Raw genomic sequence first — 17,409 nt, 5'->3', positions numbered from 1 at the left:
ACCCCCTCTGGTCCCAAGTGTCGTCCACCACGCACGCCTCACATCGTCAGCCCCCCGGCTGTTGGGATAGAGGCCACCCTGCCCATCCAACCCCTACTCCCAGCACATTTCCCCTCCCAGATTCTGTGTCCCTCCACGGGGGGGAGGGGGGGCAGCACATTGTCGCAGAGGGTAGAGCCGATGCCACACGGCCCGAGACCTGGGTTCGATCCTGGCCTCCGCTGCTGTCTGTGTGAAGTTTGCACGCTCTCCCTGTGACCCTGTGGGTTTCCCCCGGATGCTCCGCGGTTTCCTCCCACATCCCAATGATGTGCGGGGTCCGTGGGTTAATCGACCCCGGTATGTGGGTGAGGGGTACAGGTATGTGGGGACAGTGATATGGGATCAGTGTAAGTGGGACAGACTGTGGGCCGAAGGGCCTGTCTCCTTGCTGCATCTCTTGGGCAGTCCTGCTAAAAGTTTCGAAAAGGATTGCAGATCTGCAGATGACATCTGCTGTGTGAAGCAACCGCTGCTCCGCCTCACCCCAAACCTGTCACCCTAGGGATCCTTGGACTTGGACTCCCATCTGCATCTCTCCAACAGCAGATGCCTCACGCCCCTCTCCGAGTCCCACTGCTGGGATCCAGGGGGCAGCAAGATCCCACACGCAGCAGTTAAAGGCCCACGTCACTGGCAGAGTAACTTCGGTGAAAGATGGGCAGCTGTCCTAGTGCACACTGTCCTCCCAGGGACAGAGGGGGGTTGTGGAGGGCAAATGGGGAGTGGTAAGTCCCACCTGAAAGGTCGACCCTCCCGCAGCCCGGGGCTCCCTCGCTGCCTGCCCCTCCCGCGGTGCAGGGCTCCCTCAGCACTGCCCCCCCACCACAGTGCAGTGCTCCCTCCCCTCCCCTCCCCTCCCCCCCCCCCCCCCCACCCCCAGTGACCTCCTTCCTAAGGCTGGAACAAGATGTGTTTTGCCAGCAATGACACAACAGTGCCTTGTTCTCGAGCAGGCGTCTGGACCGGCATTAACACTGCTGTTCTTTCTGCCACAGACCCCATTCCTTCAGGAAAACATCACTCCCGCTTCCCTGGAGCAGGAACAGGGCCTCCCAGTCTGGTCACTCGGAGTAGTGGGCTGTCAGCCAGCATTCCCTACGACTCAACCTCAGCTCCTAGATATCGAACCACCCCAGGCAGCAAAGGAAACGCTGGTACACTCCACACTATCCCACAACCGCACCCGAGAGCTGGTCCCACAGTGCAATGAGTGTGGAGGGGGAGAGTGAGGAGGGAGTCAGGGCATGGAGAGGAGAAGTGCGGTGAGAGGGCCGGAGATGGAGGGTGGAGATGGGAGGGGAGGAGAGATGGAGGGGAGGAGGGGATGGAGGGAAGGGGGAGACGGACAGCCACGTTAGTTGCTGGGGTAAAGCGTCTAATTGTAAAGCTTACTGCTGCGGGAATAAGCCTTCCCCCACCACCCAGAAGGGAGGGCAGGGTGGCAACCCCCACAAATGCACTGGTGCCCCCCCACCCTCCCCAAACTGGGCACCATGTGCCAGAGTCCTGAATCCGTTGTCCCCGTCGAATCCGGTTAGTGTGTCACGAGCCCTTCTCCTTGGAGCCGATTCTGTGAAGTTAACAGGGAGGGGAGGGGAGGGGAGGGAGAGAGAAAGAAATTAAAGGGCTGTCTCCTCTCTGCACCTCCCCCCCAGCCCACTTCCTCCCCCCTCCCTCTGCTCCTCATCTCTCCCTCCCACCAGCCCTCCATCATCTGGGTTCCCACTTGTAGACCCTTCCCTACAATGAGCTCCAGATGCTCCCAAACCTTGCTTATGGTTCAGTGGGTTGGGGGTGAAAGAGCAGCTCCCACCCAATGACCCCCCCCCCCCCCCCAACCTCTGGTTGATGCTACACTGCAGTGGAGCTGTCCACAGGATAGAGTGGTTTCTGGAACGCTGAGGATTGTGGGTAACCTCACCGCCATTGAACAGGCCCCCCACACCTCCCAAACCTGACTGGGGTCCAGCACATCCTCTGTTCACCAGCTCTTCTGACTGGGTAGGCCCTCACAACTGAAGCCCCTTCCCTTTTTGGTTTAGCTGTTCACTCGCCCCCTGTATCTGTCACACAAACCAGTAAAGCACTGGGCAGGGACGAGGCAGGGAAGTCCTCCCCGAGTTAGGATGGTACAGCCGAGGTGGGAGTAGGGGAGATGCCTGTCTCCAACCCCATGTGGAAATCCCACACCATCTTGGCCCCCCAACCCCTTGTCCTTGTCTGCTAACACTGTGCCTTCCTTTCAGAGAAGTCAGTCTGGCCGGCCAAGCTCAGCAGCGAGGGTGCAGAACAGGTTGTCTTTCATAAGAACGGACGGGGATGGGGGTGTTTGGCTGAGAAGGGGTTGGGTGCTTCGCTCAGTGGAGGACATAGGTTTTGAGCATTTGCTAAAAGAACAAGCAGTGAGAGGAAGAGCATCGACATTATCTGCAGTGTTCTATCTGAACAGAAGCAGGTTCAGTTGCAACTTTCAGAGGGGAATTAGACATTTAAATGAAGGGAGTGAAACTAATTGGATGGCTCCATTACTGTTACAGATACAATGGCTGAACGAGACCCTTTTCAGTTATAATCATGTTCGGATCCAGGGCCTGAGTTATCAGCAGAGGTTGGGCAGGCTAGGACTTTATTCCTTCCGGTGTAGAAGATTGAGAGGTGACCTTACAGAGGTGTATAAAATCACAAGTGGCATAGATAGGGTGAAGGCACTCAGTCTTTCTCCCAAGGAAGGAGAACTAAAAACCAGAAGGTACAGGTTTAAGGTGAGAGGGGAGAAATTTAAAAGGGGCCTGAGGGGCAACTTTCTCACTCAGAGGGTGGTCAGTTGATGGACCGAGTGGTTAGGGCAGGGCATTAACGTTTAAAAGATGATTGGACATGAACATGGATAGGAAAGGTTTAGAGGGATCTGGGAATACTTGGGCCTCTTGGTCGGCATGGACCAGTTGGGCCGAAGAGCCTGTTTCCATGCTGTATTACTCTGACTCTAGAACACAAGAGATGGGCATTCAGCCCGTTAGGGCCTGCTCTCCCATTCTGTAAGATCAGTAGCAGTTCCCTGCACTAGCCCCCACACATCCCCCAATCACAGCTGGCACTGGCCTCAGTTACATCAGGAGACCAAATCAGCTCAGCGGGACCCACACTGATCAGCTCCCTACCCTCTCCAGGGGTTGGGAGGGGCTCCACCAGCTCAGGAGATAGGTGTTTCACTGGCGATCCCACATCTCACCAGACAACTCATTCACCCTCCCCTCGGAGGCTCACCGACCATCCTGCCCACTGGGTCCACACCAAATTCCACACACACAGTGCCGGAGGTCAGGATCGAACCCGGCTCTCTGTGGCTCGATGGCAGTTGCTTTACCGGCTGCACCACCGTGCTGCCTGTATTTGACTGTTGTTGGTGTCAGGCCCAGTATTTCTCTTGCCACCGTTGTCTATGTAGCCATCAGAGACACCCACTCCCTCTCCTCAGGAACTTCCCCAGGGAGGGGCTGGGGAAAGTGTGGCTATCCTCCTTTACCCTGGGGAAGACTGCCTTGTACTCACTGGAGCTTACGGGATCTCACTGGGACACCAGACTCAGAGGGTGGGGGTGGACGTGGACGGTGGGAGCCCTCTCCCCAGCCCCGCACAGTCCCGAGTCAGGGCTGTGGACAGCTCAGTGGACGAGGGCATTCAGCACCAGGGATGAGAGATTTGGACACAGTGGGAACGAGCCATCGACGAGGGAGGTGCTCAGCCACATTCTGACCAAGGGCAAGGCAGGGTCACGGACAGAAAGACCCCCACCTCCTCCTTCATTACTGACATGCCGTGAATCATTACACGGGAAACACGAGAGAAAGTTCAATTTTATTGTTGAACCAATTTATACAATCATCTTTAATTTAAATACCTTCATATATAATTTTTTAAATCTAGATCAATAATTGCTTGATGTCTCTAAAACAAATATCAAAATATATTAAAAAATTATTTCCTTTATATTTATATAAAGAATTTCTAAATAAACCCATTCCTTCACCTGGTTCCTTGGAAACAAGGTTAACCCTCTGTTTAATCCTCCCATTGCAATTTCACAAGACCCTCCACCAGTAACATAGGGAGACAGTATATCTCACCCAAAGCCCACCACCATCTAGTCCCTGTGCTCTCTGGATCCCCGCAAACCCCCCACACCCCACATTCAGCCCAGACTGGGGAGGGCCTATGAGGGGTTCCTTCATTCGTTCACAGCTCTGCACCCACCTCTGTTAGAGAGAGGGGTGCAATTCCTCAGATCGTCCGGGAGCTGGGGGTGAGTAGAGGAGCAGGGGATGATACAACAACAGACACACACACGGTATCCAGCCTCCTGCTCAGAGTCGGGAGGGGCTCCCGAGGACCCGCTCCCTCCTGTCTCACAGTTCCGAGCTCTGTGATCCTTGCCCTCCCAGTAAAACCAGCCACTACCAAAGCCAGCAGACCCAGTCCCTGAAGGCCAGGGGTAGCAGCTGCCGCATTTGGTTTCTATTCAGTCAAGTTTATAAATTATTTGAAAAAAAACATTAATCCTTCCTCCCCACCACCACACCCACAGGTAATGCAAACTGTTAGAGACAAAAGGCTCCCGTCCCAGAGGGGGCCAGGTCAGGGATGCTCGCTGACCACAGCCAACTCTCGGGGCCAGAGTGGGGACACGGACTGCAGACCTGGAACCTACTCTGCAGTGGGAGAGAAGGAAGGTCTGTCAACGTCCAAACACACATTCAATAACGGACAACTCCCCCACATTGAATAGTTTACAAAGAAAATTAGTGTTACCCTTGTCATGCAAAACTTTCATGTGTGTGTGTGAGAGAGAGAGAGAGAGAGAGAATCGTCCCCCAGTGTGTGGGACCCAGCCCCACAAGTGAGGGTCAGTGTGTGTGTGAGCCATTTTCCCCCACTGAGGGTGTGTATGTGAGAGAAAGATCTACATACGCTGGGAACTACGAGCAGCCCCACTCCCACCCCACGTCCCTTTCCCCAGCCCCATGGGGAGTATGTACAGGTGACCACCAGCAACCAACTGAGCCTCCACCACAGGACCTCCTCATCTGTGCTCAATGTCCCACTGCTGTGACAATGGTCCCAGACTGCCAGTGAAGGGGACATGGGAGGTGGGGTAGGGAGGGAGGGGAGGTGTGGGAGGGGACACGCACGACCCTCCGCCTGGTGTCGGCATCATTTGATGACTAACTTGGTGCTGCTGCTGTCGGGTTCCTGGCTAACGGTGTGGCTGGGGCTGGTCTTGGGCAGACTGTACATGTAGACGGCGATGATGACCAGCCCTGCGCCCAGCGTGAAGTACAGGTCGGTGTGGAAGCCGAAGAGGTGGACGGAGGCGACGGTGGAGATGATGATGGAGACGGAGGCGGCGAAGCCCTTGAGGATGTTGTCCGCGTACTTCACCACCAGGGCCACCAGCAGCCCACCCAAGGCCTGGTTGAAGATGACGCACCACACCATGGGGGTGTAGGCAAAGAAGAAGCCCTTCTCGGCAACGGCTGGCCCGTCCTTGGACCACAGGGCCCCCAAGCCCAGCAACGTCCCGAAAAGCCCCAGCTGGACGTTCCTCAGCCAGATGGAAGCCGATGACCCCTTCAGGATACGCTCGAAGTAGACGCCGGCGAAGCCGGAGGAGATGCAGGACACCACGACCGCCAGTAGACCCAGCAGGTAGCTCTGTCCCGGGACGTGGTCCCGTCCCGTGCTGCCCTCCTGCGTCACCTGCACGATGGCGATGCCCAGGAACAGGATGACCAGCGACACCCACTGCAGGCGGCTCAGGGACTTCCTCAGCATCAGCACCGAGAAGACAGCGGTGGTGAGGATCTTAAACTGGTACAGGACCTGCGGGAGAGGGAGCCAGAGGCTCAAGGCCGTGGATTCAGGCTGACCTGCCCCCTACGTTTACCCAGCGTCCCCGAATGACTTCCTCGAACGCGGAGGCTCCACAGAGGGCCGCTGCCTCTTGGCTCCGCAGACCCGGGTTCGATCCCAACCTCTGGCGCTGTCCGTCTGTGTGGAGTTTGTACCTTCTCCCTGTGACCAGCTGGGTCTCCCCTGGCTGCTCTGGTTCCCTCCCACATTCCTGAGAGGGAATTGGAAGGCACCTTCCCAACCTCTCCCGACCTTTCCAAATCCCCAACACATCCCCACCCTCCCCCTACTCCAGCCCCTCCCGACCCTTCCCCAACCCCTCCCCCGACTCCTCCCCACCCTTCTCAGACAAGGCAATTCAAGGACGTGATGTGTCCCCCACCTCACGGGGAGGGGGGTGGGGGGGGTGGAAATCGGAAGGCAGTGAAATGACACCCCTACCCAGGGAATGAATGTCAACCGGAACCCTCAGTGAACACGGTGACCCTGAGGCAGGTTGAGGCCTGGTGTAGGGGGTCGGTCAGCGATCGACAGCAAGGCTGCTGGTTACACCACATCACCGGCTTCTGGCTAACATCACCCCACCTGCTCGTCACAGGGACCGCCACTTGGGGGGGGGGAGGGTGTAATCAGTCCGGACAGAGCACGGAGCTGGGGTCAGCCCACGCGGACAGAGCACTGGGTACCTGGAAGGTGGCGGCTGGGAGGTTGGAGATGGCCACGTACTGGAGGTTGTTCTGCAGGGTGTAGATGAGGGAGGGGACGGCCATCTTCAGTGTGTCCACATACTGTGTGATGAGACCCTCGTACAGGTGAAGGACCAGTTCCTTCACATTGCCTGCAGCAGGGAGACGGAATCACAGTTAATGTATTCTACAACGGGGGCGGCGTCGACGGGGGGAGAGGGAGGGAGGGTGTAGCCAAGGGGGGAGAGGGTGGGGGGGGAAGAGGGAAGGGGGGGAGGGAGGGGTGTAGCCAGGGGGAGGGGGTGGGGTTTAGACGGGGTGGGGGGGGGAAAGAGGGAGAGGGAGGGGTGTAGCCGGGGGAGAGGGAGGGGTTTAGACGATTGCGAAGGGGGCAGGGGCCACAGCACTGACCTCTCCTCTGAGCCAGCAGCAGGACGAGGCAGGTGAGCAGTTTGATGATTTCGACGGCCACCACGGCAGAGGTGGCGAAGAAGCGGTCGCCGGGCACCGTGCGCACGTAGCGGATGCAGAGGATGACAGAGGCGTTCTGTATCACCAGCACCACCAGGCAGGAGTACTTCAGCTTATTGTTCACTGCAGGGACGGAGCAACAGGGTGTCAGGCTGGACTGCGATAGCAGCGCGAGGCCGAGCCGTCCCTGCATCCGGGGCTGCCCCCTCACAGCACCACAGCCCACCTTCCACCTCCTGCACTCTCCCCCGACCTCTGTCTCCAAAGACCCACCAGCCCCTGGTGAAGACATGGCTCCCCACCCCTCCTCAACAGCCAAGCCCTTACTCAGAGACCCTGACCCCTGGTCCGAGACCCCATCCCCACCCACCCCACCCCCACCCCCCACCCAGCCCTGGGTTTACCCTGCCCAGCCCTTTAACGACGAGATCGCCCATTCTTCTGATTCCCAGGTTTAAAATCGGATCCCACTCAATCTCTCCTCCTGTAGTTTTCTGGACACCCAGGGGGCAGGCTCATGAATCTTTAACGGTACACAGTGCCACGGCTGTAGTCACACCAAGACCACAGGGAATCAGACGCCCTCGTTCCTGCAGTGACTGTCGGGAGCCACTTGACCTCCCGGTCGCCTGTGTACAGCCACGTCCCGCTGACGCTCTCCACATCAAAAACAGGGCATGAACAGCACAGGAACAGGCCCTTCGGCCCACCACATCCGTGCTGAAACACGACGCTGAATTAGACTAAATCCCTTCTCTGTGCACAAGATCTGTATCCCTGCATTCCCTCCACATTCATAGGTCTATCCAAGTTCCTCTTAAGTGCCACCCCCACCCCTGGCAGCACATTCCAGGCACCCACCGCACTGTGGAAAAAACACTTGCCCCGGACATCTCCTTTAAACTTTCCCCCTCTCAGCTTAAACCTATGCCTTCAGTATTTGACACTTATACCCTTGGCGAAAGACTCTGTCTACTCTATCTGTGCCTCTCATAATTTTGTAAACTTCTATCAGGTCTCCCCTGAGCCTCCACCGCTCCAAAGAACCCAAGTTTGTCCAACCTCTCCTTCTAGCTCATGCCCTCTAATCCAGGCAGCATCCTGGTGAACCTCTTCTGGACCCTTTCCAAAGCCCCCACACCCTTCCTGTAATGGGGCAACCAGAAATATTCAGCCCATTTAATGTGTGCTAAAGTGGATCACCTCACGTTTGGGCAATGGTCCTCACAATGTGTCTGACCCCGGGAGTGTGTGATGGGACAGTGTAGAGGGAGCTTCACTCTGTGTCTGACACCGGGAGCGTGTGATGGGACGGTGCGGAAGGAGCTTCGCCCTGTCTGACCCCAGGAGTGTGTGACGGGACGGTGCGGAGGGAGCTTCAACCCTGTGTCTGACCCCAGAAGTGTGTGATGGGACGGTGTGGAGGGAGCTTCACCCTGTGTCTTACCCCGGGAGTGTGAGATGGGACGGTGCGGAGGGAGCTTCACCCTGTGTCTGACCCCGGGAGTGTGCGATGGGACGGTGTGGAGGGAGCTTCACCCTGTGTCTGACCCCGGGAGTGTGAGATGGGACGGTGCGGAGGGAGCTTCACCCTGTGTCTGACCCCGGGAGTGTGCGATGGGACGGTGTGAAGGGAGCTTCACCCTGTGTCTGACCCCGGGAGTGTGAGATGGGACGGTGTGGAGGGAGCTTCACCCTGTGTCTGACACAGCCCTGCCTATTCCCACACAAAATGAAGTGCGAAACCTTGCTCCTGACCAACTGGTTCCACTGGTTTGCTTGATGAGTTTAAATTCAGAAGAAAAACATTTTTCATTCACAGAGCACCTCAGACACACTCATACTGCACCTTCCAAGGATAAGCAGAACTACCGTGGAGTGAATAATCTCTGGTTTTCCAATTCCCTGTTCCTCTGGCCTCTCAATGCTCTCCTCACTCCACCAATGGCACAAACAGCTTCACTTATGCATCGAGTGGCTGGGGCCAGGACTACATGGGCAGAGCCTCCATGCTGTGGTACCTGTCAGTCACTCTGGCCTCACCCACAGCCCTGGCCACCAGGATCCAGAACAGGCAGTGGATTTCTTCTGGGGCAAGAAGCAGCCCTGGGGCTCTGCCAGGGACCCGAGTGACCCGACTGAGGAGGGCGGTCAGTCACTGGTGTCCATCTGAGCCCAGCTGATCCCTGTATGCTGGGCGTTCTGCCAGACGGCATGCACTAGCTATGTATCCCAGCACAGCGCTGCCTTCAGAGGGACACCTAGGTCCCAGCAGCAAGCATCAGCCCCGCTGCTCTTACCAGGATCTGCACAGTCTGAACACTCCCGTTTGCACTCAAGGCTGTGCCTCAGTCCCGTCACGCTGGGTGTCGAGACAGCCCGTGCGTGTGGGGTGGTTCCTGACAAGGCTAATTCCAATTCAACTGGAATTGTTCACCGGACCCAGTCCCCAAAATCCTCCTCAGGAGCTGGTCCTGCACAACGTGAGCCAAAACCCCACACAACACAAGCTGGTCCACAGCGCACAGAGGTGTACAGGCTGCTCCAGCGCACCCTCCACTTCCTCGACCTCATCTGCCGTCAGGACACACTGTGGTGGCGTCACTGAATTCCCCGTGGAGCCCTCCCCCTTTACATCGGGGACCTGGGGTGGAGGGTGCTGCACAGAGCAGTGCTGTGCACAGCTTTTGAAGTTGGTCCACGGACCTCCTAGGCAGCTGCCCTTCCTGCACCACGCACACAGCGAGTGTGGGAGGTTGCAACTAGTGTTTATTGCCTACAGCAATACTATAATTCCAAGCAACTTCATCCCCAAACTCCCAGACATGGGACTCAACACCTCCCTCTGCAACTGGATCCTTGACTTCCTGACCAACAGACCACAATCAGTGAGGATAGTCAGCAACACCTCCAGCACGATTATTCTCAACACTGGTGCCCAAGGCTGCGTCCTCAGCTCCCTACTCTACTCCCCAGACACTCACGACTGCGTGGCCCAATCCTGCTCTAACGCCATCTACAAGTTTGCAGGTGACACCACTGTAGTGGGCTGTATCTCAAATAATTACGAAATAATAATTCTACAGGAAGGAGATAGAGAGCTTAGTGACATTGTGTCACGACAACAACCTTTCCCTCAATATCAGCAAAACAAAAGAGCTGGTCGTTGACTTCAGGAAGAAAGCTAACCAGTGCCTCTACTTCATCAGGAGGCTAAAATTTTTTTTTTGTAGCAATTCACCACAGAAAGCATCCTATCTGGATGCATCACAGCTCGGTTACAGCAACTGCTCTGCCCGGGACCGCAAGAGACTGCAGAGAGTTGTGGACACAGCCCAGCGCGTCACGGACACCAGCCTCCCCTCCATGGACTCTGTCTACACTTCCCGCTGCCTCAGTAAAGCAGCCGACATAATCAAAGACCCCTCCCACCCCGGACATTCTCCCTTCTCCCCCCTCCCATCGGGCAGAAGATACAAAAGCCTGAAAGCACGTACCATCAGGCTCAAGGACAGCTTCTACCCCGCTGTTATAACACTATTGAACAGTTCCCTTCTAATGTAAGATGGACTCTTGACCTCACAATCTACCTTGTTATGGCCTTGCACCTTATTGTCTGCCTGCACTGCACTTGCTCTGTACTGGGACACTATATTCTGCACTCTGTTATTATTTTACATTGTAGTACCTCAATGCACTGTTGTCATGAACTGATCTGTATGGACTGTATGTAAGACAAGTTTTTCACTGTGCCTCGTTACATGAATTAATAGTAAAAAAAAACAATTTACTAATTTAATTTACCAATCTATCAGTGATCAACAACAAGTCTAATCACCTCTCTGGCATTCACATCACAGAAATAGCTGAGTACAAGAGCAGGAGAGAGGCTGGGGATCCTGCAGTGAGCGACTCACCACCTGACACCTCTCCACCGACTGCAAGGCAGAGTGAGGGAACACACTCTCACCTGTCTGGGCAAGTGCGGCTCAAAGGCTCACACCGCCATCCAGGACAAAGTAGCCGCTCGGTCGGAACCCCGCCTGCCACTCAGAGCAGTGTGCCCTGTCCACAGCCGCTGTCACTCACCCAGGCTACTCCAACAGTACCTGCCGAATTCACCACCTTTCTCAACAAGGACAACAAAGGGAGCAGGGGAGCATGACCAAAGGGCACGCCACCCCGACGTGGAAATAAATCCATCTTCCTTCATTGTCGCTGTGTTGGAATCTGAAACTTCCTGTCCAAGAGTTTGGTGAAACAACTGCAAGGCAGCAGCTCGTCACCACCCTCTCTTGGGTAATAAACTGGGTTTGCCAGCATCGCCCTTTGACGTTTTGTCTCTCTCACACTCAGGGAAGTGGTAGGGCCTGGAGCAGTCCATGAGAGTAAAGGGAGAACAGGTTCCGGGAAACATCAGTCAGGGATGGGACTGTTCTGTCAGTCAGCACAGACACACAACAATCTGCTGGAGAAACTCAGTGGCTCGGGCAGCTGCTGAGGGAGGAGAGGAATCGTCGATGTGTCAGGTCGAGAGCCTGCATCGGGACTGTGAGTGGAGAGGGGCGGTGGCCAGTGTAAAGAGAGGAGCGGCGAGGAAGGAGTCCAAGGTGACTGGTGGACTGAGGAGGGGTGTGAGGTGGCAGGCAGGTAGTACCAGGTAGGGGAGGAGGGAGGGGAGTGGGGGGAGGTAGTTGGGGGCCAGTGGCAGGTGAATGAGATATGGAGGCAGGCAGAGAGAGAGGGTGGGGGTGGGGTCGTTAGGGTTGGAGGCAGCTGCTGGAGGGAAGGAGCAGGAACACAAAGCACTGCCAGAGCTGGAACCATCAGGAGAGCAGTGAACGGCAGTTGGATCCCAATGGTGGGACCCGTGTGTGGAGTGGATGGAACAAGGGGGGGGCTGGGGGGGGGGGGAAAAGGGGAGAAAAATGGGAGGACTGGAGGAGCAGCAGTCTTTATACGCCTCCACGCCTCTTTCTACAACAAAGATCCAACCAGTTCCCCTCCACCCACACTCTCATCCGACTGGCTGAACCTGTTCTTACAGACAACAACCTCCCTCACTTTCTATAGAAGGTGGAGCCACGGTCACCCACATGGGCCCCAGTTACACCCATCTGCTCCACGGAGCAGCCCCTGTTCCAAACCACTCCCCAACTCTCTCTCCAGTAACTGATGACTGCATTGGTGCTGCTTCCCGCACCCGTGCAGAACTCAGCAATGTAATCACCTTCGCCACCAACTCCCTCCCACATCTCTGTCAAGAGGAAGCCTTCCGTTCCAAGACATCCAAAAATGTCCTCCTTTTCTAGGGAGTGTGGCTTCCCTCCTGCTGTGGTTGATGAAGGCCCATCTCATGTCTCCTCCGTTTCTCACCCCGCTGCCCCCCAGACAAAGCAGAGATCCCCCGGTCCTCACCTTTCACCGTGAGCCTCCGCGCCCAGCACATCACCCTTCGTCATTTCCGCCGGCTGCAATGAGATCCCACCACCAGCCATATCTTCCCCTCCCTGCCTTCCACAGGGTCCACTCCCTCTGTGACTCCCTGGTCCGCTCAGCCCTCCCTGACCCCTGGCACTCTCCCCTCCCTCACCACCATCCAGATGAGGCAGAGGCTCACCTGCAACTCCTCCAACCTCGTCTCCTGCATTCGGACCAAGCGCAGACCAGGTGACCGTCTTGGAGAAAAGCTCCGCTCACTCCCAGGCTCGCAGTCGCGACCACTTCAACTCCCCTTCCCATTCCCACACGGACCTGTCCATCCTTGGCGTTCTCGATTGCCAGGATGAAGCCCGACGCAAACTGAAGGAGCAACATCTTGTACTCTGCGTGGGTAGTCTCCACCCGAAGGAATGGATAACCAGTTGTCCAATCTTAGGGGACCCTCTTCTTCACCCCTCCCTCTCCTCCTGATCATCTCATTTTTGTCCCCTTTCCGACACACCACCCACCCCCCCGGCCCCCCTTCACCCCCTTCCACCCACTTCACACACAGGTTCACCCCCAATCTGGTTCCAACTGTTCACCTCTCCCCTTAACAGTTCCCATTCTCACCTCCTTTACGTCTCAGGGTCCAGCACCAGTAGTGCTTTGTGCTCCTGCTCATCTCCCTCCAGCAGCTGTCTCCTTATCTTCACCCTCCCCTCTGCCCACCTTGCTCTTTCCCCCCTCTCTCCCTCCATCTCTCATTCACCTGCCATTGTCCCACAACTCCACCGCCTGTCATCTTACACCCCTCCTCAGTCCACCAATCGCCTCGGGACTCCTGTCTCACCTTAACCCTCCTGCACCTGCCCTGAAGCTGTAGACTCCCCTGTCCTGGGAAAAAGACTGCGGCCATCCACTTATCTAAGCCACTCATGATTCTATAAACCTCTAACAGTCCCCTTTCATGTGTAAAGAAATGTGAACGTGAACTAGCATTTTCCTTTTGTGCTCTCTCTCGTTATCCTTTTGGGATAAAGTTGCCACGGACGGTCTGCTCGTCGAAAGCCAGTTAATTCAGGGGATTGGAGGAAGCTGCTCCTCTCCCCCTCCCATCCAATCACTGGCCCCTGCTCAGGTCTTCTCTTTGGGGGTAAAGGGGGACAATATCAGAGATCCTCATGAACACTTCCAGACCAAGATGGAGGGAGACGAAAGTAACCACAGGAACACATGGAATAGTAGACCATTTGGCTCCTTGAGCCTTCTAGCCATTCAGCAACACGTCTGATCATTCACCTCAGCACCACTTTCCTGAACTCACCCCACATCCCCCTACCTCCAAAATTCTAATCAGTCTCTGTCTACGTGCTCAGAGCCTCCACAGTCCCACAGGGTAGAGGATTCCAAAGATTCACCACAATCTGGGAGAAGAAATTTCTTCATAACTTGAACACACGGACAAGTAACTGAGCAGCTGAGAGAGGCACGCAAAACCCCATCTCCCTCTGCCTTAAAATCTTGCAAAGAATTTGCTTACACCTCCCTTTAAGAAACAGGGATCCAAAGATAGGACCCTAAAGAGCAAAACTTTTGCCTCATCTCCATTCTAACTGGGCGACCACTTTTTGTTTTAAACAGTGAACCCTTGATTCTCCCACAAGATGAAACATCCCCACCTTTCCCACCCTTGAGGGCTCATATATCTCCTTATAGTGAAACTGTGGCTTCTTGGTTTGAGACAAGGGGAATAATCATCACAGTGGTGTAGCGGTTAGCGTGACGCTATTACAGCACCAGTGACCCGGGTTCAATTCCGGCCACTGCCTGTAAGGAGTTTGTACGTTCTCCCCGTGTCTGTGTGGGTTTCCTCCGGGTGCTCCAGTTTCCTCCCACCTTCCAAAGACGTGGGTTAGGAAGTTGTGGGCATGCTACGTTGGCACCGGAAGCGTGGCAACACTTGCGGCCTGCCCCCAGAACACTTTATGCAAAAGACACATTTCACTGTGTTTTGATGTACACGTGACTAATAAAGGTACCTTATCTTATCTCTACCTTGCCAAGCCCTGCACGTTTCAGTGAGATCACTTCTTCTTTTGAACTCGAGAGGACTGGCTCTTCCTCTCGAAGGGCAAAGCAGCTGATCTCCCTCTATTGCTGGCCCCTGGCTCACATCTCCTGATCGCCCAACTCCGACTGGATTGCTTCCCCCCCCCCCACGACGGATCGCAGTACCTGATCACATGATCCAAGAACCCCCTGGTCCCCACCACCACCGACCCCCAGTGTCCTCACAACCACCCCCCCCCCCACTGACCCCCAGGGTCCCACAACCTGCCTACACTTCTGCCTAACTGCATGAACATTGAATTCTGCCACTTTAAGTAACGCCCACCCTCCCTTCCCCACAACCCCCCGCCCCCCCACGGTACCCTATCCCACCCCCTCCCCCCATCCCACCCCCTCCTCGCCTCCTCCCCCCTCCCCATCCCACCTCTTCTCTTCTTCCCTTTCCTCGCCTCTTTTCTTTCTACCCCTTTTCTCCCCCCTTTCTCTACCTACCTTTGACCCATCCCCGGTAGATCTGCTCTCCCTTCCTCTCACCTATCACTATCTCTTACCTATCACACCCTGTGCCCACCCCGCCTCCCCTCTTTTGTCCACCTATCACTGCTCTGCTTTTCCCTCCAAATATATTGGGCTTCCCCCTTTTCCTATCTTCAGTCCTGAAGAAGGGTCCCAACCCGAAACATTGACCGCCTGCTTTTCTCCACGGATGCTGCCTGGCCTGCTGAGTTCCTCCAGCATCATCGTGTGATTTTGATCTAGATATTCCAGCATCTGCAGTCGCTGCCTCGGTAAAGCAGACAATGTGATCAAACACCCCACCCAGCCCAGACATTCTTATTGCCTCTCCCATCGGGCAGAAGGTACAAAAGCCCCAAAGTTCTTACCCCCAGGCTCAAGGGCAGCCTCTACCCCGCTGTTGTAAGACCACTGATTGGCCCCCCTGTGCGATAAGAGGGGCCCTTGACTTCACAATCCATCTCATCATGACCTTGCACCTTATTGTCTGCCTGCGATTTTTCGTCTGTTGCCGTGACGTGTTATTCTGCGCCCCACTATTGTTACCCCCGGTTCCAACCCAGTGCACTGATGGGATGAATTGATCTGTATGGACAGTGCTGTCCACTGGAGCTTGGTACGTGTGACAACAATAACCCAACATACCCTACCCCTTGACTCCCACCTCCCCTTCCTGCTTCCCCTCTCCTCCCTACCCCTCCCCGCTTCCCCCCACTCCCCCTCCCACTCCTCCTCCCTCCACTTCCCCCCTCTCTACGCTTCCTTACCCCTTCCCTACTTCCCCTCTCCTCCCTACCCCGCCCCACTTCCCCTCCCCCTCTACACTTCCTTCCCCCCTCCCCCACTTCCTCTCCCACCACTTCCCCTGCCACTGTTGCTCTCTCCCCCCCTCCCCACGCTTCCTCCCCCACTTCCCCTCTCCTCCCTATCCCTCCTCCACTTCCCCTCCCCATCCCTCTCTTCCCTACTCCCTACCTCTTGCTCTCTCTCCCCTCCTTTCCCTCCCTCCGCTTCCTTTCCCCATCCCTCCCCTCCTTACCCCTCCCTAACTCTACACCTTGCCCTCTCTCCCCTCCCCACCTCCCCCTCTTCTCCCCTCCCCACCTCCCCCTCTCTCCCCTCCCCACCTCCCCCTCTCTCCCCTCCCCATCCCACCCCCACCTCCCTATCCCACCCCCTTCCCCCCTCCCCCACCCCCACCTCCCCCCTTCCCTCCCCTCCCCATCCCACCACCTCCCCCCTCCCCTCCCCTCCCTATCCCCCCCCCCACCTCCCTATCCCACCTCCCTCCCCCCGCCACCTGTCGTGCGCTGGGCCGCAGGCTCCTCCCCGCTGTCGCCGTCCCGCGGCCTCTCGGCAGCAGCCATGTCCCCGGCTCCTTTGTGCGAGGCCGCCCGCCCGCCTGCCTCGGCCGCGCATGCGCAGCAGCGGCCACAGCGCGACCCCCCAACCCCGCCGGCGGGGAGGACCAACCGCACGCCGGTCCTCCCAACGGACGCCGCAGCGCCCCCGCCGGCGGGGAGGACCAACCGCACGCCGGTCCTCCCAACGGACGCCGCAGCGCCCCCGCCGGCGGGGAGGACCAACCGCACGCCGGTCCTCCCAACGGACGCCGCAGCGCCCCCGCCGGCGGGGAGGACCAACACGGAAGACACGTCATCAAATACGCCGCCGCCCGGGAGGACCAACCTGGAGGAGCGAGCGGCTGGCCTGCCGCACCGCAGCGCCCCGGCATCCCGAACGGACCGAGCCAAGAGGACGACGGGCTGGCGCGACCCCCACACTCGCATCGCAGCGCTCCCACAGCCCGGGAGGCGCAACCGCAGCCCTTCGCGCCGCTGAGACTGCGCTGCGGCGGAGCGCATGCGTACAACGTGCCGCGGCGCCCTCGGCGGCCGGCCGCGGGGAGCGTCGGCAACGCGCATGTGCAGAACCGCGCGGCTCCAGCGCCACCTGCTGCCGCGGAGGAGGCGGCCGGAGGACCTCCGCCCCGGTGTCGACCCCTCGGACCGCCACTCACCGTAGGTCCGGGATAACGGGCAGCGGGACGGTCCTCCGTGGGATCCTGCCGTGCACTCCGGGGTCCCCCCCCGGGGGTCCCTTCACCGGCAGCTCTTCCCCCCAAATATCCCGCCGTCCCGTCCCGGCATCTCCCAGCCACTCGCCTGGTGCTGGAGGGGATGTCCCTCCCGCCCTCACCCTCCATCTGCCCCCTCCCACCTTCCCCTCCCTCCCTCTGAGCCTTCCCCTCCTCCCCTCCCTCCCTCCCGCCCTGTCCGTCCCTCCCCCT

At 57.3% G+C, this 17,409-nt stretch overlaps 1 protein-coding gene across 5 annotated transcripts; it reads right to left on the bottom strand.

Moving 5' to 3' along the window:
* Positions 1–927: 927 nt before the first annotated feature.
* On the bottom strand, positions 928–17,394 carry slc35a2 (solute carrier family 35 member 2). Of its 5 annotated transcripts, none has more exons than XM_052009771.1 (5): positions 16,809–17,394; positions 7,050–7,232; positions 6,639–6,790; positions 5,270–5,922; positions 928–1,612 (listed from the first exon to the last, which is right to left on the bottom strand). In XM_052009771.1, the coding sequence occupies exons 1-5, from the start codon at positions 17,323–17,325 to the stop codon at positions 1,585–1,587; spliced, it is 1,533 nt and encodes a 510-aa protein (XP_051865731.1). In that variant the 5' UTR covers positions 17,326–17,394; the 3' UTR covers positions 928–1,584. The 5 variants fall into 5 exon arrangements, with proteins under 5 accessions (XP_051865731.1, XP_051865735.1, XP_051865733.1 ...); XM_052009775.1 differs by lacking the exon at positions 16,809–17,394 and adding an exon at positions 16,420–16,775; XM_052009773.1 differs by lacking the exon at positions 16,809–17,394 and adding an exon at positions 11,199–11,405.
* Between the last annotated feature and the right edge of the window lie 15 nt (positions 17,395–17,409).

This window comes from Pristis pectinata, unplaced genomic scaffold (assembly GCF_009764475.1).
Source record: "Pristis pectinata isolate sPriPec2 unplaced genomic scaffold, sPriPec2.1.pri scaffold_109_arrow_ctg1, whole genome shotgun sequence".
NCBI lineage: Eukaryota > Metazoa > Chordata > Chondrichthyes > Rhinopristiformes > Pristidae > Pristis > Pristis pectinata.
This window is presented reverse-complemented; position numbering and strand designations above follow the sequence as displayed.